At 39.5% G+C, this 21,918-nt stretch overlaps 12 protein-coding genes across 12 annotated transcripts; 6 read left to right on the top strand and 6 right to left on the bottom strand.

Annotated features, from left to right (window-relative positions):
• Positions 1-328: 328 nt before the first annotated feature.
• Positions 329-1,090, top strand: JH06_0304 (translation initiation factor 4E; the record flags this gene model as incomplete). The annotated part of the gene is made up of 5 exons (XM_014674134.1): positions 329-507; positions 541-622; positions 656-749; positions 780-889; positions 920-1,090. 5 exons carry the CDS (start codon positions 329-331, stop codon positions 1,088-1,090), a joined length of 636 nt encoding a protein of 211 aa, XP_014529620.1.
• Positions 1,091-1,127: 37 nt separating this feature from the next.
• JH06_0303 (hypothetical protein) lies at positions 1,128-1,687 on the bottom strand (the record flags this gene model as incomplete). The annotated part of the gene is made up of 4 exons (XM_014674133.1): positions 1,128-1,316; positions 1,345-1,453; positions 1,483-1,582; positions 1,618-1,687. The coding sequence occupies 4 exons, from the start codon at positions 1,685-1,687 to the stop codon at positions 1,128-1,130; spliced, it is 468 nt and encodes a 155-aa protein (XP_014529619.1).
• Positions 1,688-2,116: 429 nt separating this feature from the next.
• On the top strand, positions 2,117-2,864 carry JH06_0302 (hypothetical protein; the record flags this gene model as incomplete). Its single annotated transcript, XM_014674132.1, is given in 4 exon segments — positions 2,117-2,134; positions 2,151-2,348; positions 2,378-2,702; positions 2,719-2,864. 4 exon segments carry the CDS (start codon positions 2,117-2,119, stop codon positions 2,862-2,864), a joined length of 687 nt encoding a protein of 228 aa, XP_014529618.1.
• Positions 2,865-2,987: 123 nt separating this feature from the next.
• JH06_0301 (hypothetical protein) lies at positions 2,988-4,163 on the top strand (the record flags this gene model as incomplete). Its single annotated transcript, XM_014674131.1, has 3 exons — positions 2,988-3,447; positions 3,478-3,827; positions 3,858-4,163. 3 exons carry the CDS (start codon positions 2,988-2,990, stop codon positions 4,161-4,163), a joined length of 1,116 nt encoding a protein of 371 aa, XP_014529617.1.
• Positions 4,164-4,376: 213 nt separating this feature from the next.
• On the top strand, positions 4,377-6,022 carry JH06_0300 (peptidase C1A domain-containing protein; the record flags this gene model as incomplete). Its single annotated transcript, XM_014674130.1, has 2 exons — positions 4,377-4,456; positions 4,489-6,022. The coding sequence occupies 2 exons, from the start codon at positions 4,377-4,379 to the stop codon at positions 6,020-6,022; spliced, it is 1,614 nt and encodes a 537-aa protein (XP_014529616.1).
• Positions 6,023-6,118: 96 nt separating this feature from the next.
• Positions 6,119-8,411, bottom strand: JH06_0299 (adenine glycosylase; the record flags this gene model as incomplete). The annotated part of the gene is made up of 6 exons (XM_014674129.1): positions 6,119-6,388; positions 6,417-6,587; positions 6,615-7,082; positions 7,113-7,542; positions 7,641-7,865; positions 7,897-8,411. 6 exons carry the CDS (start codon positions 8,409-8,411, stop codon positions 6,119-6,121), a joined length of 2,079 nt encoding a protein of 692 aa, XP_014529615.1.
• Positions 8,412-8,526: 115 nt separating this feature from the next.
• JH06_0298 (NADPH cytochrome P450 reductase) lies at positions 8,527-9,185 on the top strand (the record flags this gene model as incomplete). The annotated part of the gene is made up of 3 exons (XM_014674128.1): positions 8,527-8,728; positions 8,761-8,888; positions 8,919-9,185. 3 exons carry the CDS (start codon positions 8,527-8,529, stop codon positions 9,183-9,185), a joined length of 597 nt encoding a protein of 198 aa, XP_014529614.1.
• JH06_0297 (hypothetical protein) lies at positions 9,100-9,678 on the bottom strand (the record flags this gene model as incomplete). The annotated part of the gene is made up of 3 exons (XM_014674127.1): positions 9,100-9,346; positions 9,380-9,599; positions 9,630-9,678. 3 exons carry the CDS (start codon positions 9,676-9,678, stop codon positions 9,100-9,102), a joined length of 516 nt encoding a protein of 171 aa, XP_014529613.1.
• A 166-nt stretch (positions 9,679-9,844) lies between these two features.
• On the top strand, positions 9,845-11,411 carry JH06_0296 (hypothetical protein; the record flags this gene model as incomplete). Its single annotated transcript, XM_014674126.1, has 6 exons — positions 9,845-9,959; positions 9,991-10,165; positions 10,196-10,293; positions 10,323-10,669; positions 10,704-10,973; positions 11,040-11,411. The coding sequence occupies 6 exons, from the start codon at positions 9,845-9,847 to the stop codon at positions 11,409-11,411; spliced, it is 1,377 nt and encodes a 458-aa protein (XP_014529612.1).
• JH06_0295 (hypothetical protein) lies at positions 11,356-14,797 on the bottom strand (the record flags this gene model as incomplete). The annotated part of the gene is made up of 17 exons (XM_014674125.1): positions 11,356-12,015; positions 12,041-12,172; positions 12,203-12,307; positions 12,337-12,528; positions 12,559-12,610; positions 12,639-12,801; positions 12,832-12,997; positions 13,031-13,149; positions 13,178-13,282; positions 13,319-13,493; positions 13,526-13,692; positions 13,723-13,772; positions 13,803-13,885; positions 13,916-13,971; positions 14,001-14,505; positions 14,536-14,723; positions 14,749-14,797. The coding sequence occupies 17 exons, from the start codon at positions 14,795-14,797 to the stop codon at positions 11,356-11,358; spliced, it is 2,967 nt and encodes a 988-aa protein (XP_014529611.1).
• A 383-nt stretch (positions 14,798-15,180) lies between these two features.
• Positions 15,181-18,420, bottom strand: JH06_0294 (serine/threonine protein kinase; the record flags this gene model as incomplete). Its single annotated transcript, XM_014674124.1, has 10 exons — positions 15,181-15,993; positions 16,049-16,174; positions 16,204-17,409; positions 17,439-17,608; positions 17,698-17,751; positions 17,775-17,920; positions 17,960-18,044; positions 18,075-18,227; positions 18,258-18,333; positions 18,364-18,420. The coding sequence occupies 10 exons, from the start codon at positions 18,418-18,420 to the stop codon at positions 15,181-15,183; spliced, it is 2,886 nt and encodes a 961-aa protein (XP_014529610.1).
• Positions 18,421-19,031: 611 nt separating this feature from the next.
• Positions 19,032-19,671, bottom strand: JH06_0293 (ATPase; the record flags this gene model as incomplete). Its single annotated transcript, XM_014674123.1, has 4 exons — positions 19,032-19,070; positions 19,099-19,260; positions 19,291-19,490; positions 19,521-19,671. The coding sequence occupies 4 exons, from the start codon at positions 19,669-19,671 to the stop codon at positions 19,032-19,034; spliced, it is 552 nt and encodes a 183-aa protein (XP_014529609.1).
• Between the last annotated feature and the right edge of the window lie 2,247 nt (positions 19,672-21,918).

Below are 21,918 nucleotides of genomic sequence, written 5' to 3'. Positions count from 1 at the left end.
ATCATTCTATTGAATTCAGATATATTTTATTGAATGCAAATTTACTCATTTACACTGAGAAACAGGAATGAGGCATAAATGACACTCTCTTTCATTACTCATTCCTCAAGCCCAATACACACATTCCAGCAGATACTCCCCATCAATATCAATCACTTAGTATCATCCACATTGAATGAAAATGTTTCGATAACAAGAAAATCGCAGTATTTGTTATGCCCAAAACCGTTCCGCATCACCGTAAAATGCGAGCCCAAAAATAAGGGGGATTTCTGTGTCTGAGTTTGACGTTTTGGCATAAAGAAACCTTGCATACCCAGTTACTGATATGAGTTCGCAGGAGATTACTGTCCATAAATTGGAACACAGCTGGACGATCTATGAGCAGGTGCAGTTCCACAACGAAAAGGACAAGAAGAAAGGGTACTTGAATTCGTTCGAGAAGATCTGTACATTCTCTACTGCTGAAGGATTCTGGCTGAACTGGAATCGTATTCCCACAGTCACGTAAGCTATTGACTTGCGAACATAATGAATTAGTCAGTTGTTCTATGATGGTGAAAATCGAATTATCAAGAGGGTTGATGAGCGCTTTCCTGAAGATAAACCTAAGGACATTAAAGTGAGAATAAGGGTCTGCTTTTATTGTTTCTAGATTGAAGGACAAAGTATCTTCAAGGATGGAATCACACCAGAATGGGAAGATGAGGTGAATGCAAAAGGAGGAGAATTGAGAGTTGAATTTGATGGTAGGGCCTATGGAAAGGGATGAATATAAGTTTCTGCCCATGACACTCTTGGAAAGTTTTGGGAAACGATTGTACTCACTCTGATCGGAGAGACAATGGATAAGAGTGACAGCATTTGTGGAGCTCGTATTTTGGATAAGGTATGAATGTGTGAGTGAAGTAATGTATAGAGTAAACCACAGAGAAAACAAATTGGATATCGTCTGGAGGTTTGGTACAAGAACTGGGAGGATAAAGACATTCAGCAGCGTTTAGAGAAGACAATCAACAAGATATTGAAGGACTTCGAGTTGGATCGCTGTTCGATTTCGTTCAAGCAACATGACCCTTCAAAGTGGTAAATGGGTGAAGAGAGTTCTTCTGTTTACAGAAAACACGTTACAAACCTAAAGCACTAAGAGCACCACTCTTAATTGGCTTCTTTGCATCTTCTTCGATCTTATCTTGAGCAGTACTTACACGCAGAATTTCATGTTTATTCGTTTCAGCGATATGACCTCCAACACAAAGTTCATTTAGAACAAAGTAAGCTTTATCGTAGTGGAAGATAATATCTAATTCACACACCTATATAAAAGAGTAACAATACAATTACATTTCCAAAGTATTGGTCAAGAGTCTCGACATAATCCTGAATAAACTCAAGAGCCATCAATTCATTCTCATCCTTGTCAATGGATATAATGATATACAAACTAGCATATCTATAATCACAGACAACATATTCCCTTACTTTCTGAATACAATCTTGGAGTCTTTCTGTTCTATATAGTTACAGTATCGGCCAGGGCGAGAAAGAACCAGATTCACAGCATTTCGAGTAGTTGATGCAACTTCCTTTCAATTCAGTATCCTATAAAACCCGTACCCTTGGTGATGCACCATTGTAGAACTGCTGCAATCGGATCTTTCCCTGCCGACTCACAATCAATACCCATTGAATCTAGAAATAAAGGAAGCCATATTCAGTCCTACCATTGTTTTGATTAATAGTTGAGTATTTCTTGAGTTTTATCGACATTGAGGAATCCAGACTTTTTTCCCACTCCAGGAATAGAACCGATTTTTGTTCATGTTCCTTTCTCATTATCGAAAGAGGATTTGGTCTAAATGCCATCCGAACCCGAATCTAGTGATTTTGAAGATGAGGCTTTGGAAAATATCAAGCCCGAAGTACGTGCTTTTTGAAGGCGGTGACGAGTGTAGCATTTAACAATGGGTACAAACTCTTTGCTAAATCCATCGCTTGAAAAGGATAATGTATCCCGTAATCTAGATGAAATGAAATTGAGGGAATAGAGTCTGAGAGTCTAGTAAGTTCACTGATTCGAGAATTGATCGATGCAAACGTTAATCCGGACGTTAAAATGAGAATAACAATTGATGTTGTAGTTGACCAAGATGCTGCAATTTCTACTAGATCATACAGATACTACAAAAGCTTGGACTGCTTATGCCAGTTATATCCGTAGTTTACCTCTGGATGTGGCTCGGAAGTGCTACAACATTTTATTCGAGCGATTCCCAACTACTGGAATTTTTGTGGTGCAGTACTGTCAATTGGAGGAGAAAGCAAAGAACATTCAGAGAGTTGTGGATGTAAGAGAGAAGGGTGATTGTGAGAGTAGACACTGGAGAGATTTCTCCCTCGCTGTCCGTCCATTCCACTCTGGACATACTACTGTGAATTCTTCTGGAGACACCATTTGGAGGGAAAAGTAGGTCGTCGGCTAGCAGAAGCACGTTCAGAAGTGGAACGAGTATACAGCTATGCAGCTGATACTGTGGGTTTCTTCATCGATTCAGATGAATTATGGAAATCTTATGGATCGTTTCTGGAGTCGTATCCTCGTGAAGGAACCGATATAAACACACAAGGAGAGTTAATGAGACTGAAGCGATCCTTCTTTCATCGAGCTGTAGTGATTCCATTTCATGGTCTGTTTACATGGGGTATACTAATACATAGCTTTGGAGAGTTTCTGGACACAATATTCAGTGTTTGAAGATAGTATCATTATTCCCACTGAACATCGAGCTGAAGAACGAGCCCAAATCGCTATGAAACAAAAATCCGTTGTTGATGACGATCATAAACTGGCTAATGAGGAGTGATGGTGATGTCTTCATATAACATGTAGATACAAGCTTCGTAATGAATGCTGGCAACTCATCACTCTGGATGATCTTCCTCTTCATGAACTTAATCGAAATGGTCAACGTCAAGTTGAATACTGGATGAAGGCAATCGAGTTCAATTTCGTTATTATCATGATATCTAGATATGAACAATTGAATCCAATGCGTCTTCCAGAAAATCAGTTGTATCATCACATGCATATGACATACCTTCGATGTTTGACAACCTTCCGATTTTGTCCAGATATTTGGATTGCCTTTGCAGAGTATGAATCAAATTTTGACAAAAGCCGAGCTGCGGCAGTATTGAATGAAGCCGTAACAGTAATGCCAAATAGTGTATTCCTCAGATTGGCATGTTGTGATTTCTTTGAGGAGCATGAAATGATACAAGAATGTGAAGCAGAATATGAACGATTGATTCGAGAATATCCTTGCTGTGCTGGTTGGACATCATATTTGGAATATATGCAACGTCAGAAAGGAGAACAAGCAATGATGCAAGTGTTTGAACAAGCATGTTCTGTTTATCCTTGTAGTGAAATATATGTGAAAGCAGGTAGATAATTGGTATGTGGATTTCATATAGCTTTTATTACAACAAATATCAATCGACAACCAGAGAAAGCAAGAATGATCTTAGAGAAGGGATTAAGTCAATTTGGTGATAATGCCTCGTATTTACTAAGCTATTCAGATTTCCTTATGAATCAACAAGATCCTGATAAATCAATTCAGTTATTGCAAGAACATCTACCAAGTGTGAAGGAAGAGGAAAAACATTTGATTTGGGAGAAACTCATTCAGATAAAGGCGCGATTCTTCGTTTGTAAGCCAGTAAAGGAAATCATGGAATTGGAAGATGAATATTCTGCCCAAGTTCCATCAGAACGAAACGAAGGACTTCTAAGTCGAATTGATCGTTATACTCTTTGGGGAGTTGGTTTGATTTTCGATAATGATGTGTAGAAATCGTTTCAGTCTGTGGAAGATCGTAGTATTCTGAAGCGCAGGTATCCGTTTGAGAAGAAAACACAGGAACCAGACGATAAAGCAGCAAAAGAACAAACAGAGGATATTCTTCCTTCTCTTCCTCAAGCTGATGATAGTGAAGCAACGAAAGTTGAAACACCAAAGTGGATTTATGAATATCTTCGAAAGTTACCTTCGATGGGAATGAAACAAGCTCGAAATGAGCATGTCCTTGGAGTTATTCGCATTTTGTCCAATATAACAATTCCTGATCCGTCTCGTCTAATTGTTAGTTCGTATTGAAATGTTTGTAACACAATAATTAGGTATGGTAAGTTCAAATGGACCCTTATTGTCAGACATGCATCATTGTTTCCACGTTTCCCTTATAGTTTTCAGATTTCTTTTTGTAAGTTATGAAGACTCTTGCTACTTGCCTTCGTACCAACTCATTTTCTCTTCTTATTGTTAGTGATTCTTGCTGTTATTAGCGCGGAAGGGTGCCTTCGTCCCGAGATGGCTGTGCCCGATTTTGTCAAGTCCCCTCAGCCCAAGGATTTCCTCTCCTCGGAGCAACTTCCTAAGAACTATGATCCGTAAGGTTCAATTAATTGTGTTTCATAGCTAGTCGTAACATTAACGGATTGAATATGGTCAGTGTGAACAAGAACCAACATATTCCTGTATGGTGTGGTTCTTGCTGGGCTTTCTCTGCTACTTCCTCTGTTGCTGATCGTCTGAGATTGATGACCAAGGGAGCTTGGCCTGAGTACGATCTCTCTGTGCAGGCTATTATCAACTGTGGAAATGCTGGTAGTTGCCATGGAGGTCATCCTTCTGGTGTGTTTGCCTACATGAAGAATCATGGAGTTCCTACTGAAGGTTGCATGCGTTATCAAGCTATTGACATGGAATGCAGTGACATCAACTTTTGCCGTGATTGCACTATGGGAGAGGGTTGTCACGCTATTCAGAACTACACTAAGTACTACGTTGAGGAGTATGGTAGTGTCAGTGGAGAGGAGAACATGATGAAGGAGATCTATGCTCGTGGTCCTATCACTTGCTCAATTGCTGATCCTCAATCTTTCAAGGATTACACTGGTGGTATTTACAAGGATGAGACTGGTGCTTCCATGATCTCACATGCTATTTCTGTGGTTGGATGGGGTGAGACTGAGGATGGAGAGAAGTACTGGATTGGTCGTAACAGTTGGGGTAACTATTGGGGAGAGAATGGTTGGTTCCGAATTGTCCGTGGAGTTAATAACCTCCAGATTGAGTCATCTTGTAACTGGGCTGTGCCAAAGGTTCCTGAGCAAGCTAAGAGTCAGGAGTTCCGTAGTCATGAGTTGAAGATGCACATCAAGGACGGATGTGTGGATATGTCAAAGGACGTGAAGAAGGAGGTGATCAAGTCTCCTCTTCCTCACACTTACTTGAGTGCTGAAGAGATTCCTAAGAACTATGATATTCGTAATGTCAATGGTGTGAATTATGCTACTTGGAACCGTAATCAGCATATCCCTGTCTGGTGTGGTTCTTGCTGGGCTCAGGGTTCCACTGCTGCTCTTTCTGATCGTATCAATATCATGCGTAAGGGAGCTTGGCCTGCTGTCAACCTTGCTGTCCAGGTTGTGTTGAATTGTGGAAATGCTGGTTCATGTGGAGGTGGTTTCGATAGTGGAGTGTATGAATTTGCGCATGAGACGGGTATTCCTGATCAGACCTGTCAACCATACGAAGCCGTAGATCACGAATGCACACCTGAAAACACATGTCGTAACTGTGATCGTGATGGATGTTGGGCTGTGAAGGATTACAAGGCCTACAAGGTGAGTGAGTATGGTCGTGTGAGTGGAGAGGAGAAGATCAAGGCTGAAATCTTTGCTCGTGGTCCTGTGTCTTGCACCATGACTGTTCGTCAGTCTTTCGTTGACTATCATGGAGGTATTTATGTGGAGGATCAGTCCCCTGTGTTGGCTGGTCATATTGTGGAGATTGCTGGATGGGGTGAGACTGAAGAGGGTCAGAAGTACTGGATTGGACGTAACAGCTGGGGTGAGTACTGGGGAGAGCTGGGATGGTTCAGAATTGATATGGAGAAGAACAGTGGAATCGGTAGCAGCTGTGGATGGGGTGTTCCTATCATTGATTTCTAAGATTCCTCGATATAGTGTTTGTTATCTATTGATTGAACAAACAGATTATTTAAGTCTTTTCAAACTTGCTGTTGCTCGATGTGCTGTCTTCAACATCTAATAATAACAATAATAGATAGTAAATACTAATAAGAACCAAGTAGTAGTACCATAATCCCGAATTTGTTGTGAACTCCACCATTCATAGTCATTCACTTTTACATCCTTTTCATTCATTGTAGTCGAGCATACAGATAGCAAATGAATCCGATGAGAGAAGACATGCTTAACAGTTCCTTCGTACACAGCTGAACAGGATGGAAGGATCTTCTTGACTGCATTGAGAGCAATCGTTTCCAATCCAGATTCTGGAGTATCTGTAGGTATCTACATCACAGATTCCATTCATCATTACCTTTACTAATGGTGGTTCCAGTTGATTCGTCAGAATAGCCTCTGTTCGCTTGTGTAGTAGATACGTCTCGGATCTCTCCTTGCTCTCAACAATCAACACCGCATATCGTTCTGTTGGTACTTCTTTGGACTTTCCTGCTACTGGGTACACATCCACGGCTTCAATGCGTTTCTATCAGTCAGTTGAATCTTCAATTACCACTGGATAATCACAACAAATCTCACATCGGTCATTTTCCACCATCTCATCAAGTGTTCCCATCCGTTTTTGCTTCTGCATAAGTTTAAAAGCTTTACAGTACTCCTTTACATCACATTCTCCAACAACCCATACACGAAGAGGACATGAAGAACAGGATGGAGATTGTGGAGTACAAACAACAGCTCCAAGTTCCATTATACCTTGAGTATAATCAGATGGAGATGCATGAGCCACTAATTCACTTGTCGTTCTCTTACACCAATTCAAGAAACTCATCTGTGTCTTGGTTTGATATACGGTTTGTAATCTGGACAAAACTCGAATAACATTCCCATCTACAGCGGGTTCTGGTTGATTGAAAGCAATAGAGAGAATGGCTCCTGCTGTATACTCACCAACACCAGGAACTTTGAGTAATTCTTCCTTCTTGCTTGGTATCTCTCCGCCACAGTTCTTCATGATGTACTACCCATCATCCAAACCTAACAAACCTACTCGAGCTCCTTTGATCAAATACTGAGCTCTCCGATAATAGCCCAAACCAGACCAGAGGGAATTCACCTCTTCTTCAGTGGCTTCAGCCAAATCCTTGATGGTCGGAAACCGAGTCATCCACTGAATGTACTTATCAATCACAGTATCGACTCTCGTTTGTTGAAGCATAATTTCGGACACATATTCAGTATAGGCAGTAATTCCCTTTTTAGCAAACTCATACTCTTGAGGAATTACCTTTTTATCTATTTTAGGCTTCTTTGATGTAAAGAAATTGGTCATCGAAAGCTGCTTATCATCTCGTTTGGAAGACGACTTCACCTCCGCTGTTTTCGAATAAGGAGGCTGATCTCCTCTCCATGGTAACTTCCTCCGATTTGCTTGATACCAATGCACAATGCCATTAGCGACTGCTTCTAATTCCTCTTCACTAAATGTATGAAAGGACGTCTCGTGACCCTCATAATCTTCAATATCCACAGTCATCCAAGAAAACAAGAATGAAGTCAAACAAACACTCCCAACTACAGAGACTTTAACTTCGATGCATCAGCTATCCTCACTAGATTCCGCGCCATAATCCAAGATGGATTCAACACCGGAACTCCTCGATACTCATGTTCTGTGATTGCCAGTGGGATTTCCGTACATCCAAGAAGAAATGCTTCACATTTCTCTTCCAATAGTTCATCCATTACTCTACTCAACAAGGAATGAGCATATGACTGATTAAATGTCATCGATTTCATCCCCCTATAACATAAACTGAGCAAAAGAATTCTACCAAGTTACATTGAAAATGCAGTCTGTGACAACAGACTGTTGATCATCTGTCAGGTACACAATATGAATACCATGTAGAGCAAATTCTTCAGCAAAAGGCTTGGCTTGACGAGTACCATCAGTAGACAGAAGACCCACTCTCTTGATAAATTGACAGTGCTCTCTGATAAACTGAGTTGCAGAGGAGACAATACTAACAACTTCAGCACAGGAACACATTTCACTGATTCCAGTTCTAAATCGGGAAAATATGCATGGACAATGGAATGTGATACATGGAACACCAATAACAATGCGTTTAAAATTCTCCTGTAAGGCATCCAATTGAGGCTTTAAAAAACGAAGAACAGTTTCGGAAGGATTCACACTCGAATGTCCTAACACAAAGTCAACACGGTTATCAATAAGTGCTGGAAGGGAGAGAAGAACAACATTAAGATTATCTTGGTCTGTTCCATCTGTCTCACAATTGGACATTATATATTTTAGACACTCAATACCGGCCATGGGACCCATTCCGCCAATCACAACTATCACAGTATCCATCACAGTGCCAATGAGTTGGAAATGCTAAGATGAACCCGATCCACCAGAAACAAAAATATAGAAAGTGCAGTTATTCTTTTCGACTATGCTCCCTTTGATGATTTACATTTACTATGGTTCCGAAATGGGAACTGGACAAGAATTTGCCGAGACTCTGGGTTCTCATCTAGAAACTCAGGGTATTCACAATACCGTTATGGATATCGATGAATTCGAAGAAGAAGATATTGTGAACCAAGAATTGTGCATCTTTTTCTTTTCTACATATGGCAATGGTCAACCCACTCGTATGTATGTAGAAGTCTTGTGACTGATGTAGGTTCGTCAAGGGCATTCTTTGCATGGATGAAGAGTCACTGTGGTGACAATCAGTGTATGGCGAAGGTGAAGTATGCAATGTTTGGTCTGGGAGACCATAACTATCCTCGTTATCAAGCTGCTTCTATCGTTTAGATTGTTGGATAGGCTGATTCGTAGTTGGCTGATCAGATGTTGCAGAAAATGGGTGCAACTCCGATTCTTGAATTGCGTAAGGGAGATGCAGCTGAAGACCTTGATGGGGATTTTGAGACTTGGGAGAAGGACCTGCTAGCAAAACTACAGTCAATGTATCTCTGTTTCTTTAACAAACATACCACTTCTTATGCTTTGCTTCTCTCTATGCATGATCAATCCCTCTCAATTCCACTTCTGCTTCTGTTAATGGTTTGTAATAGATTACAGGTCGTGCCTCCGTCTTCCTAAAGAGATCCTCCAGCACAACCACAGTATCCACCTTTTGTCGTTTATCTGCTGGCTGGTCATCACTTGCTGATTTCTGGTCTTTCTTCATGGTAGAGGCCATTATAGACGTGAATCGAACACGAAGCTTGTTTCCAAAAGACTCAGGGAACTTTGTTTCCTCTCTAGATCCATTGTATCCATCAAGAAACGTGTACATGACTTCTTTTGCCTTACGAGCAGCTTCCATGGAGGGATATGTCACATAACAAAACGTTTTTGCTACGTTCATAAAGAAATGTTCATCTAGATTAATCGGAGAGACAGTTCTGGAGACAAGTTGCTTGACTTCTTCCATAGTGAACGGTCTTATGAACCCGTCAATGTACAGAGTTGCTGGTTTCAAGTCTTTTGCTTCATTCGTTTTTTGTTGTTGATCTTGACATCAACACTCAAACAAATCAATACTCTCATCCTCATCCACTTCGTAATCTACTTGAACTTCTTCCTTTTCCATTCCCTACAACACACTGTTAGAGGAGAATGTAATGGAGAACTATTTCAATCCACTATCTGTTCTTAATAGCAGCTTACCAATTGGTTTCGCTTTTCTCCAAGACGCGAATGGCTTTAAATAAGGAAAGAGAGAAGAACCGCGGTTCTTTTCAATCAACATATTATCTATGGACTCTGCTTTAATCTTAGAGTTTTCTCGTCGAGTGAAGGAAAACATACAGGATTTTGAGGTTCCCTTTGAAGAGGCCGTTGAAATGACCAGGGAAGAATTCCAGGTCCAGAGTATTTCATTTGTATATATTGTTTATTGCAGAACTACCTGTACCTTCCGTAGTGGATCGTGAATCGATTCTGTTTGATGAGGAAGAATATATTAAGCGAGTTGAGGAAATTGTGGCATTTGACTCATTTGATGATATGGCAATTCAGCTGAAAGAATTAGTTGATCAACCGCAACTTAGAATGGGTGTTGCTTTCTTGGCATCTCAGTATATTTATGTTCTTTTTGTCATTTTTAGTCGTATTGATAAGGCATTAGACCGAGTATTTCCTAACGAACCAACTCCAGAACAACGTTCGTTGCTCTATCATATTATCACAGCATCTAGTCACTTTGGTATGAGTGATTAAATGCGTGGAGTGTAGATGCCGGTTCCATAATCGGTTTGAGTGAGAGTTGCTATCGTTTACTCATCAAGGATATTCAGTCAACAGATCTGAAAATACGAGAGGAAGGTCTGAGGATTCTGACAGATCTCCTTCGTTCGTCTCGTGGTATTTGTTTCATCTCATTGTTATTTCTAGAAGCACGAGATTTGTATGCAAGTCGAGAAATTGAGAATTTGCTGTTACTTCATTTAAAGGAAGATTCCTCTCCAGAAGAGGCAATTCAAGCTATCCAGCCTCTGAGTATTCTACTTGAGGACAACAACATACAAACTTTGCAGCGACTATCTCATAAGGAGGAGATATTGGAGACATTGATGAATCTTGTGTTTGTAATCTTGTTTGTACATTGTGATGTAGTCGGATCACCAAAGATCCTCTTCTTCCTATACAATTCATTGTCTGGCTAGGTTGACGATTCATTCGGATACATGCAAATTATTGTATGAAAGAGGGATTATGAAGCGAATTTTAGAGTTATGGGATTCATGGTATTCTTATTGCTTCGTATTGACTTATAGTGAGAATGAATCGCTTATGTTATTATCTGCTTTAGCAAAGGAAGATTCGTTGCGAATCAAAGTCTTCAATGCATTACTTGAAGGAACTCCTTCAATGTTAGATCAGCTTGTAGATAGGTGTAACGACCCTCATGACTGTTTGAAGGTATAAATGAAGAGTGATGTTGATAAGCAGGTTATTGAACTCTTTGGAGTTGTGACCTTACGGAATCTTGAAGCCTGTACAATTGCTGTAAATCGATCTCTTGACTTGGCATGTCTTGATGCTATGAAGAAGAACCGAAAGGATCGATCATATCTCATCCAAGGAAGCTTCTTATTACGAAATCTATTGAGTAAATGTCCTGAATGTGAGAGTCGATTGATTCGAGAAGGGATTCTCTCTGTGATTGAAGATATGAAGAAGAAGGATAATGCTCTTCAAATCGCTGCAAATCAACTAAAACTCTGTTTAGCTTCTGTGAAATATTGTGTTTCCTATAACAAACATACTACAGCTTCTGCATCATTACATTTACACACTCAGAGATACTCAACAATTCGTTGATTCTCCGAACCAGACAGTTCTTATGATTGTTCTCAATCACACGAATACTTCGTTCTCCATGATTTACTTGTGCAAAATCCCTCATTCCAGTATCAGTGTATCCAACATATCCTCCTTCACACTCATTTACACGATACAGTAACATATCCATCAGATGACAGAAATAGTCCATATTACTATCATGACTCACCACAATTTCTCGTGAGTAGAATAATGGTGATATAGCATTATCAAAGGGACGCAAAAGCTCTGCAGGCAACTGAACACAGACCAGATTTGCTCTGATTGCCAGACGTTTCAAATCATCCACCAATTTCCGCACAGAACTCAACGAGGCTACTGCCCAATAGATCGTGTAGCCGAAATAGAAGGGAGAACTGTGACTAGAAGTACATGCTAAGAATAGTGATTCTCCGTTAATATCGATTGTTGCAAGTTTAGCATTCAATGCTACTTGGAGAGTAGGATATAACTGAACGATATTTGCCAGAAATAGATCCGGTTTTGAAGGTCGATTTTTGGGATCCAAAACGGTGAAATGGAGAGAGTTATATTGACGCATTTCTGCAATTCCAGCAACAGTGAGTGAAGTTGGGCTCAAATGCTATATTATCATACCGTCAATCCACACTGACTGTATCCAGGAAATTCCAGTTGATGTTCAACTGATTGATGTCAGGTCGGCGATAAATGATCCGATCGTCACCTGGATACTGAAAGATGATTTCTGTCGTAGCACTTTCAATTCGAGGACCTCGGGACTAGAAATGAGATGAATGGAAGGAAATAACGTGAGTTTCGATACTAACAGTGTGACTTGCAGTGATATTGAGAGTATGTCGTTCTTTGCGACGTAATGTCATTGTAACATGGTCCTCACGGAAATCAGGAATCTTCTAGAATTAAGACAGAAGTCCATCAACACCTTCTCAAATTGAAAATTAAACGCAAGACGTAATCGAATGAAATCACGTAACAAATGGTTCATTTGATGCGTACAGACAACACTGTAAGTGGAGGTACTTTCAACATTTTGAGAAGTGAGTTGCAAATGACAAGGAAGCATAAGAGGAAGAATTACAGGCCGAATAAGAGATCGAATGAATTGACGAGTGTACTACAAATGAAGGAGTTGAAAGAATGATACATTATCGGACTGCTTTCCTAACCAGAAGAGCATATCATCATTATGAAGGATACTAAGGGATACTGTTTCATCATTCTTACTTCTGACTGAAATATGATTGAGTTGGAGATGCAATACTTTGATCACGTTCTCTTCCTCCTTCTCGAGCTGTTCGTTCAAAGAATGTCAAATCAGGAGATGAGAATGGATTGGACATACCATGCAAATTTGAATTTGAAACAGATTTTGACCATTGAAAACGGGCTATGAATGAATATACGAATCAGTAGAAACCCTTGTTTGATATGGTATTCTCATGTATGTCTGATGAAGCACTTCCTTGCAATACCACATCTAATGAACTGAAGTTACTGTCACTACTATGATAATTGAGAATTGGATTGCTATTAACTCGTGGTAAAAGATGTGAATCTCCATGAGAAGATGGAGAACGATATTCCTATCACCATCACAACCAAACCCAACAAACAACTTGGTCATCAGGAGAGACACTTTCAGGAAGCATTCCATCATTCTCATCACCAGAAAGGATTCCTTGGAGTTTTGAATCAGATGCTTCTAATCGTGTAGAATATGGAAGAAGAGGAAGGACTATTTAATAGAACGATTCATTTCATACTCTGTTTATGATCTTTGAATACTCGTCGAAGGATACCACACTGATCGTAGAAGTCATGGAGATAATCAATCATACATTCAGCACGATCCTTGTAATCTTGAGAATCTAAAGATTGGAGGAAATCTGTTGATTATTCAGAACTATCAACACAACCATCCTTCACGACTGAATAGAAGATTGCTGGCATAAAGCCAGCTACTACAGAATGCGTTTCTGTGCTAGTAAATCGGAAGAGAGGGGCTTTAAACGGTGATACTGGAGCTACTGATACTAAGTCAACACCAACAGCAGCTTCATGAAGATTGTCTTGAGTAATCTGTAAATATGAGATTGGTATGACACAAATACATTGTAAAGAGACTCATCTGTTACATAGATAGGAACAGAAGCAGTGATCACAATGATATGTGAACCATTTACATTGAATTGTGAGTACCGCTTATGAAACTTCACATCCTTCAAAATCGTATTTACAATTGTCAATGGAGTGGATTCTTCTGACTTACTCAACACAACTACATATGATCACATACTAGTGATCCGACAAGTCTCTCCATCTCCAATCGATACAGAAGGACAATGAAGAGATACTTCGCTACGCATCAATTGAATCCAAAATCCAAACAAATATGAATTGATACTACTAATGAACCGTTTGATTTCATTTTTCACCGCTTCTAAATCATCTTCCTTATCTCTGCATAATACCTAACATTCATTCTCTTCATAATCATTCACTTTCACAAAAGGAGTATGCTGAGGATACACCCGTCCTTGATATAGAGCATCCAAATCTACTGTTTATGGATTCTTCCTTATCTACTCATATACAACATCACTGTCACTAAATGATGAGTATTTCCTTGTTTCCATAATTCTTGAATCTTTTTCAAACAAAAATCTGTCACAATTTCGCCTCGCAAATAGCCACTATTATCGGCAACAAGGATTTCTCGAGTAATATGAATAACGAGATACATTCGGCAATTATTACGATAAAACAGAACATCTGTGGAATTCGCAATTAACCCACCAAAAATGGGCACTGATTCTTTGGTCAAACCAGCAATCTCAATCTCACAATCAGCAATAGTAAGTCGTTGATTCAAATATACAAATTGATTCTGCAAATTCTGGAGGAACTGCCACATTTCTTGACGAGGTAGACAACCATCGACAATAGTCACCTCAACTCGATCGAGAATTGTTGATTCACGTAGACAAGAACCAACTTGAACAATCTGTTGAGGCACTAGATTCAGAGAACGACCGATCTTTTCCTGAATGCTAATTGCAATATTGCTCTGAATCTGTGGCGATGGACCAACCTACTTTCCAAAGGATCTAGCACATCGTACTTCAAGAAAAACAGTCGGTGTTTCGGATTTGTCAGTGCGAATGTAGATAATATCACCCTGATTGACTTCAGGGAAAAAGGCAGGGTTGAGAAACAAAATAGAATCCGAAAAGGTTGACGAATGGAAGTAGATGCGTTTTTCGCCAAAGAACTTAATCACACGTAAATGACTCTCATCTGTGGGAGATTCTAAATTGGGAAAAAGAAAAATCACCTACTTGACGAACTACCTTTTTGAAAGAGAGAAGAGGACCAGACTCCATCAACAACCTAAGAATTATACTTTATAAAGAATTAATGCATCGTTTCGTATCGTTGGTAATTCAGATACTCCTAACGAACTACGGATGGATGACGGTTCCTTTGGTGTTGTTCCCTCGCTAGCTGTAGGTTGGTCAGCTTTGGACTCCCGTTGGTCTCTTCCCGCAGCTTGTTCCCTTTTTTGTCTCCGTTTATTCAATACTTGTAACGGAGTTGGCATTCAGATACAATGTGTTAAGAATTCAAACAAAACAATACATTGATATAACTTCGAAGTATCCTAGACTAAAGATATTATAATTTGGATCATTTGGTGATCACAGTTTATTGCACTGCGTAGTCTCAGTGAATCCATTTTGGGTGATTCGATGACAACAAACACATCCTATTCACTAGAATTCTGAAAATCTACAGTATAGTTCACATATTCTCCATCTTCTTCCACCTTCACATCAAATAACGACATGTCATTCTGTGAATCTTCCGAATTGGATTCCACAGAACTTGTCCGTCTATTCACTAAACTCTCATCTTCATCAAAGCAAAAGTCTCCTCGATACTGTTCAGCCACAGTGCTATCTGACTCCTGAAACGGATTCGCCTTATCCATTTCAACATTTGAATGGCAGTACATCTCTGGAGAGTCCATAGAGGGAATTGAACACACCTCTTCCTCTCTCTGCATAGAATGCAACAAAACAGAATGAGTCCTTGAGGATCCAAGTTCAGAGTCTGATAGAGTACTAGATAGATCAATCAGAGTATCTTCAGAAGCAGGAATCTGCATGTGAAGATTCTTTGAATCTATTCTTTGTTTCTCTATATGTGGCCTCTCGTCTTTCATCTGACCCGTCTCACCATTATTATTCCACAAGTCTTCCATTTCACTCATCAATTCAGAATCAGCAATAGTCTCTTCATATGATATCTTATCTTTGAAGCCCATCTGTTCATCATTCATTTCCTTCAAATTGAAGAAATTGTTATATTCAAATCCACTGTACAATCCATCAGACGAAGAATCATTCACATCATCCAGGTCTTCACTCAAATATTCTTTCTCATTTTTCACAATACTCAATCGATTCAATGAAGCACGAAATGAGGTCGTGATATCCACACTGTTGGCATGACGATCTACGAAGTAACCTGTGTCTGTTGAGGTTGTGAGCTCAGGCACAAATGGAACATCGCACATCTAATGATCAATTAGTCATCTCTTTCTTCACAGTATTCTGGAGATCATTCCATACAATCCCATCAAAGAAGTGATGTTTCATAACTTCTGTACTACCTCCACTCCCAAGACGAGTATGAGGATTCTCGTCTAGTAATTGGTTAATCAAATCATAAGCCTCAGGAGACATCTCCTCAGGTATCTAAACTTCATAGTACTGTTCAATCATACCTGTGGCCACTCCATCTCCTTATTCACAATATGGCTGAAGATAAGTTCAGGTGAAGTATCATTGAATGGAGGAAACCCAACTAACAATTCATAAACAATTGTTCCAACACTCCACCAATCATTTGCTGGACCACTATATGTGCCAAGTAGCAACTCAGGAGCCATGTAATCTGGTGTACCAACACGTGAGAGACGATTACTCCGCTTATGGAGTTTTCGAGTCTCTTGCTTGAGAAGACTTGGGTCTCGAGTCATTACTCGGTTCTCTGCTTCAGACAAGACAGTGTGTGAGAGTGATTCTTCCTCAGAACTCGTTGTGAGTGAGTTTGGTGTTTTGAAATGATTCTTGAAGAAATGATTCGATCGACGATCACCATTCTGCGAATTGAAAGTGATCGATGAGAGTTGAGAGGAGTCTGGCTGTGATAACATGGTAAGTGAAGAGAGAGAGACAGTCGAGGAAGTGAAGGACCCTGTAATGGAGGAAGAGACACTTTCAGAAGCCAGTGAGGAATTCTCATGTGGTGAAAAGGATTCTCCAACGAGTGATGAATGTGATCCAGACTCAGGACTCTGCTGCGAACTTGAATTTGATTTCATAGGCCGATCTACACTCACTTGTGGCATATTCTCTCGTTTGGTAGCAGTCCGTTCAGCAACTCCAATCTGACTCAATCCAAAATCAATCAGTTTGATATAACCATGACTGTCAATAAGAATATTATCTGGCTTCAAATCTCGATGAATAACATGAAGCTCTTCATGAAGATAAGCCAAAGCCAATACTAATTCAGCAATATACACACGAGTCACATCTTCATTGAGACTACCAACAGTCTTGATCATTGAATATAAGTCACCTCCATTCACAAATTCCATTACAATATAAAGGTGATTCCTACTTTGAAAGGCATAGTACATCTTCACAACAAAAGGACTATCAGCATGAGCCATGATTCGACGTTCAGCTTGAATATGTTGACTTTGATTCTTTCGATAGAGTTCTCGTTTATTCATAACTTTAATTGCATACAAATCACCTGTATTCTTCTTACGAGCAAGGAATACACGACCATAAGCACCCTTACTAATAGGCTTCACAAGTTCGAAATCTTGAATGGATACAGAATGAGAAGGATTTGAACATACAGACAGTGTTGTCTTTCCTCGCTGTTCATTCAGTTGACGCAGACGATCTCTCAGCAACTACAATAACAGTCTTTCTATTGAATTACATCAATCCCTTGTTCACATAGGTCTTCAATTTCAACAATTGGATCCTGTAAGTGTTGTTCACATAGTTCAATGAGAGATACCACCTTCTTGTGATGTTGCTGACTATCCCATTGTGATTCATTGAAAGTTTCGATATCTTCAGAACGCTTTAAGAACTCTTGAACAATCTCTATGCAATGTTATTTGAATGCTATCTGACGAATCAATCAGAACTTCATTTCACGCCTTTTCACATTCTATTCCTTTTAGAGAATGTACCATGAATCAGACAATCATTGTCTGACACCTCAACCTTCTCTGTCAAGTCATATTCTCAATCTCATTCATTCACTTACCTACGCCTCTTAAACATTCTTCTGTTGTTGGTTCTTTGGATCGATGATAAGGACATCGCAGACTATCCGAAAGAATCTTCAGAATAGTTCTCATATTCCGTTTAAACTCCTTCAGCTGTCGATCGTTTCGAAATGCCAACATGCTTCTAATCATCATTTCATACTTCGATTTTCACCTCATACACTCTTCATTATGAACTGGCATTTCTGATGATGGAATCATTCGTTCACAGATACGACAGAGGAGCAAGTCTTCTTTCAGAGAACCACCTACAGAGAAACAAACAATTCATCTTTTACCATTACGATGCCCTTCTTTGTTATTTGCAATCCACTCTTTCCACCATGACTTCCATCCTGTTCCTGATTCCTTAATAACTCTCAATTCTTGATTTCCGACATTCACTTCATTTATCTGTTCTTTCTTGTATGATCCAGTTCCTAAGATCAGACCTAACAATTAGCAATTAATTATATAATCACTTGTGAAAGGAGCAATGAAATACAAAAGTCGACTCGAAATATTGGTACCAAACTGATCAAGAGTGTCTGGAATTCCCTAGCAATTAATATAATAGAGAGTCCTTACTTTAATACTATCAACAATCTCTTTTACTATATCTTTTGATGCTTCTTTAACAGTCATATCAACATAGGTAGTGCCTCCATCAAATTCAACGAACAGTCTTACAAATTTGAAAAAGAGTTTCGATCCACTTCATTTTATCAGGTGATATCTCTCCTTCATAGGATTCTAGCCTTTTGGACATGGACATCATGAATGAAGACAACTGGTTGTCGGAATACAATTTGGCTGCCTGCAAAGTTGCAAACGTTACATCATCCAAATGGTTCTATTCGTAAACAATTAACAACATTCAAACAAGAGAGTGATTACTATCATCATCTCGAATAACCTTAACGACGTCTTCAGAATATGGAGTACACTTTTTTCCTTCCCTTGATTTTCGTTTCGATTTCCTCTTGACTCCTAATCCTCAGTAATTAGATAATTCGAAATACGTGTACTCAACTCCTTCTCCATACTCCCTTGATCCATTGTGATTTTAAGAATCACAATTCTGCTTCCTTGTTAAATGTAGTGATAAACGAGAAAACGGGAATACCGCAAATGGACCATCTTCCGAAATACCACGGTTCTTCGCTTATAACATTGTATTTAACAAACTACTTTATGACGATCCAAACTCTTTCATCCATGCTTCTAATCGTTTTAAATCAGCTGTTCCGACAGAACTAGATACTTTCTTTATCGCTGAGAGCAAATCCTCCTATCTTTCACAGATACTCTCTAACTAATTACTTGAGTAACAGGAAATGATTTCACACTATTAACATGATCCTTCAGAGCTCGTTGCATTTCATCTCCAGCTAATCCCTTATCACGTAGAGACTGGATTAACCGTCGCATATACATCATGGAGGCATCACGACAGATGTTGGTGATGTCAGCACCACTATATCCCTATCTATTAATCCAATTGTTCTCTCTTACATCTGTTACATCAGATAACGCATCAATATCGACCGAAGGATCCAGCGTAACATCACGGAGACAGATTTGGAAGAGTTGCTGTCGTTGTTCCTTCTCAGGCAAAGGAATGTAGATTCGTTTTTCAAACCGTCGTCTCAACGCTTCATCTAGATTCCATGGGAGATTGGTGGCTCCAAGAACGGTCACATTCCCACGGTTTTCTACTCTTCAGTTCCAATGCAATTCATCACCATCAGTAGCAGAAGCCATTCCATCCATCTGCACCAGCAATTCCGATTTGACTCGAAGACTCGCTTCATTATCGCCTGTCCCTCCTCGTTGACCTCCAAGAGCATCGACCTCATCAAGAAACACAGTACTGGGAGCATAGAATCGCGCCATCTCAAATAACAGCCGAACGAGTTTTTCGGATTCTCCTCTCCATTTACTTGTTAGTGTCGATGACGTGACGTTGAAAAACGTAGTATGACACTCAGATGCAATTGCCTTAAAATTACGAATTAAATCTATGACTACTTTTGCTAAAAGTGTTTTTCCAGTTCCTGGAGGACCAAAAAGAAGAATCCCCTGCCAAGGGCGACGAATACCTTGAAACACTTCAGGAACCCATTGTGGCAATACAAACGCTTCTTCGAGGACATTTCGAGCCTTTCTAGACATCACTGCTTGTATTCAGAGCAACTCCAATCCAGCGATGGAATCCCACGACACTTTGGGACTCCGGTCCAACACCTCCGCTTCAAGCATTCGAACCAAATCAAGATCAATAGGTCCTTTATACTGTTTGACGAATCTACCTTCAATCGACGATGCAGAACCTACTGAGAACTATGATCCGACTCTTCTGCTGGAGTTACTTCTTCAATAGGACTTGGAATCGGATTTCGACTTACTGGAGCTGTCATTCGCGGTTTTAGAGGAGAAGTACTTGATGATTGTAATCGATGACCTCGTACATCAACTGTGTGTCGCGGCAATGCGGAAGGAGAAGTGGGTTGACTACCATCTGTATTAAACACCAACCCATATTCTACTTCTTGTAATTCGTTTACTTGGAGGTGATGAAGCTGTTGGCTCTACCACTTTCATAGATCTAGATATCACACACAAGAGATAGAAACACATTGGAATTTGTCTATCCACTCATTATCAATCAGCTTAATTACTTTGTTGTTGAAGAAAATCCCTGATAACTGGAAGCATCTCGAAGAGCAGAGATATCTTTCAATATCGAATTTACTTCGTCCATCTCGAGGGATATTGTATCATATATCTAGAAAGGAGACGAATGAGCAGACAACTACTCGTTTAACTTGGGGAGATTTCATTTGAGATCTCTCCCTTTCAATTATCTGCTTGGATTCCTCGTAGTATGTTACTGATGACTGATAATCACCATCTAATGCAAATCGCCTAGCCTTCTCAAGAATCAGGAGGTACTCATCTTTGTTCATCGTATAATGTACAATCCGTTATCTTGGAGAAGTGACAAAAATCAGGAATACTTTGGATATCTTCATTGTGGTTGTTATCCGAACTGACGTAAAGTATCATGGACTCTTCTTCTCACAAACTCTTGTATCCTGAAGTAGATTATTCGATTTGAAAGATATCTACAAGATTGACAGTTCGATGTTGATTCATTTTTCACACCCATGATCAATTCCATATCAATTATTACTCTCAATAATCCCACCGATTCCATGTTTTAATATCCATTCACTATTTCAAGGAAGAGTGATAGGAATATGGGAGAGAGGAAGTCAGTTATTCATCGAGCACTCATCAGTCTTCTTGATATTATCATCTTTGAGGCGATCTGTCTAGTTCTCATCGAATCGGTTGTTATATATATATATCAAGATTACTCCATATCCTTATATTTATTTGTAACAAAAATTCCTTCATTCTGTACCGCGATTCATTACTTGATATAAGCAAGAAGATTGCTATTTGTTATTGCGTCATTCGGTTGATTTTCGCTATTGTCTCGATTGTGCTCTTTATTACCTCGTTTTACGTTCCGAAAGGTATTTACGAACACCTTATATAATACATAGATTTGCTAATAGCGCTTCTTGCTATCAATTGCGGAAGTGTTTATGCTCTTTGGAAGCCTTCCTATTCTTCATGGATGTTCAAATTGTCTTTTCCTTATATTCTAGTTACTCAACTATCAATAGTTCTCTAGGTCCATTTTATGCAAAAGTCAGTCGAAAGGCATTTTTGTACTTCCGAAGACGTATGGTAAATGCTCTCAATCTATGCTCCTACCTTGTTTTGATCTATCTTGTATGGAGTATTGGTATCTACTCCATACAAATCATGATGAAAATGGTTAAGGATGAAATGTCTCTCCATTCCTTTGAACGGGTTAATCGGAATCCATCCCATTCCGCAGAAAAGCTAAAGGTAGATTAAAGTGTGTATTTGTTTGTTGTCCAAAAGATAGAACACGTACTTCTCCTCACCAAATAAACAGTCCAATCTTCAAACAAACAGTCAAGACCTCTGTGGTTCCAATTCTCGACAATTACGCCTTGGAAAGTCTCTTCGACACACGAGCGCTCTTTCTCTCCTTGTTCAGCTGCTCCAGACGCTGTTTGTACTCAGCAGCCTCCACACGAG

Source organism: Blastocystis sp. subtype 4 (genome assembly GCF_000743755.1).
Source record: "Blastocystis sp. subtype 4 strain WR1 chromosome Unknown seqid_0016, whole genome shotgun sequence".
NCBI classification, from domain to species: domain Eukaryota; class Bigyra; order Opalinata; family Blastocystidae; genus Blastocystis; species Blastocystis sp. subtype 4.
The sequence above is the reverse complement of the archived record's forward strand: the minus strand, read 5'-3'. Positions and strand labels throughout refer to the sequence as shown.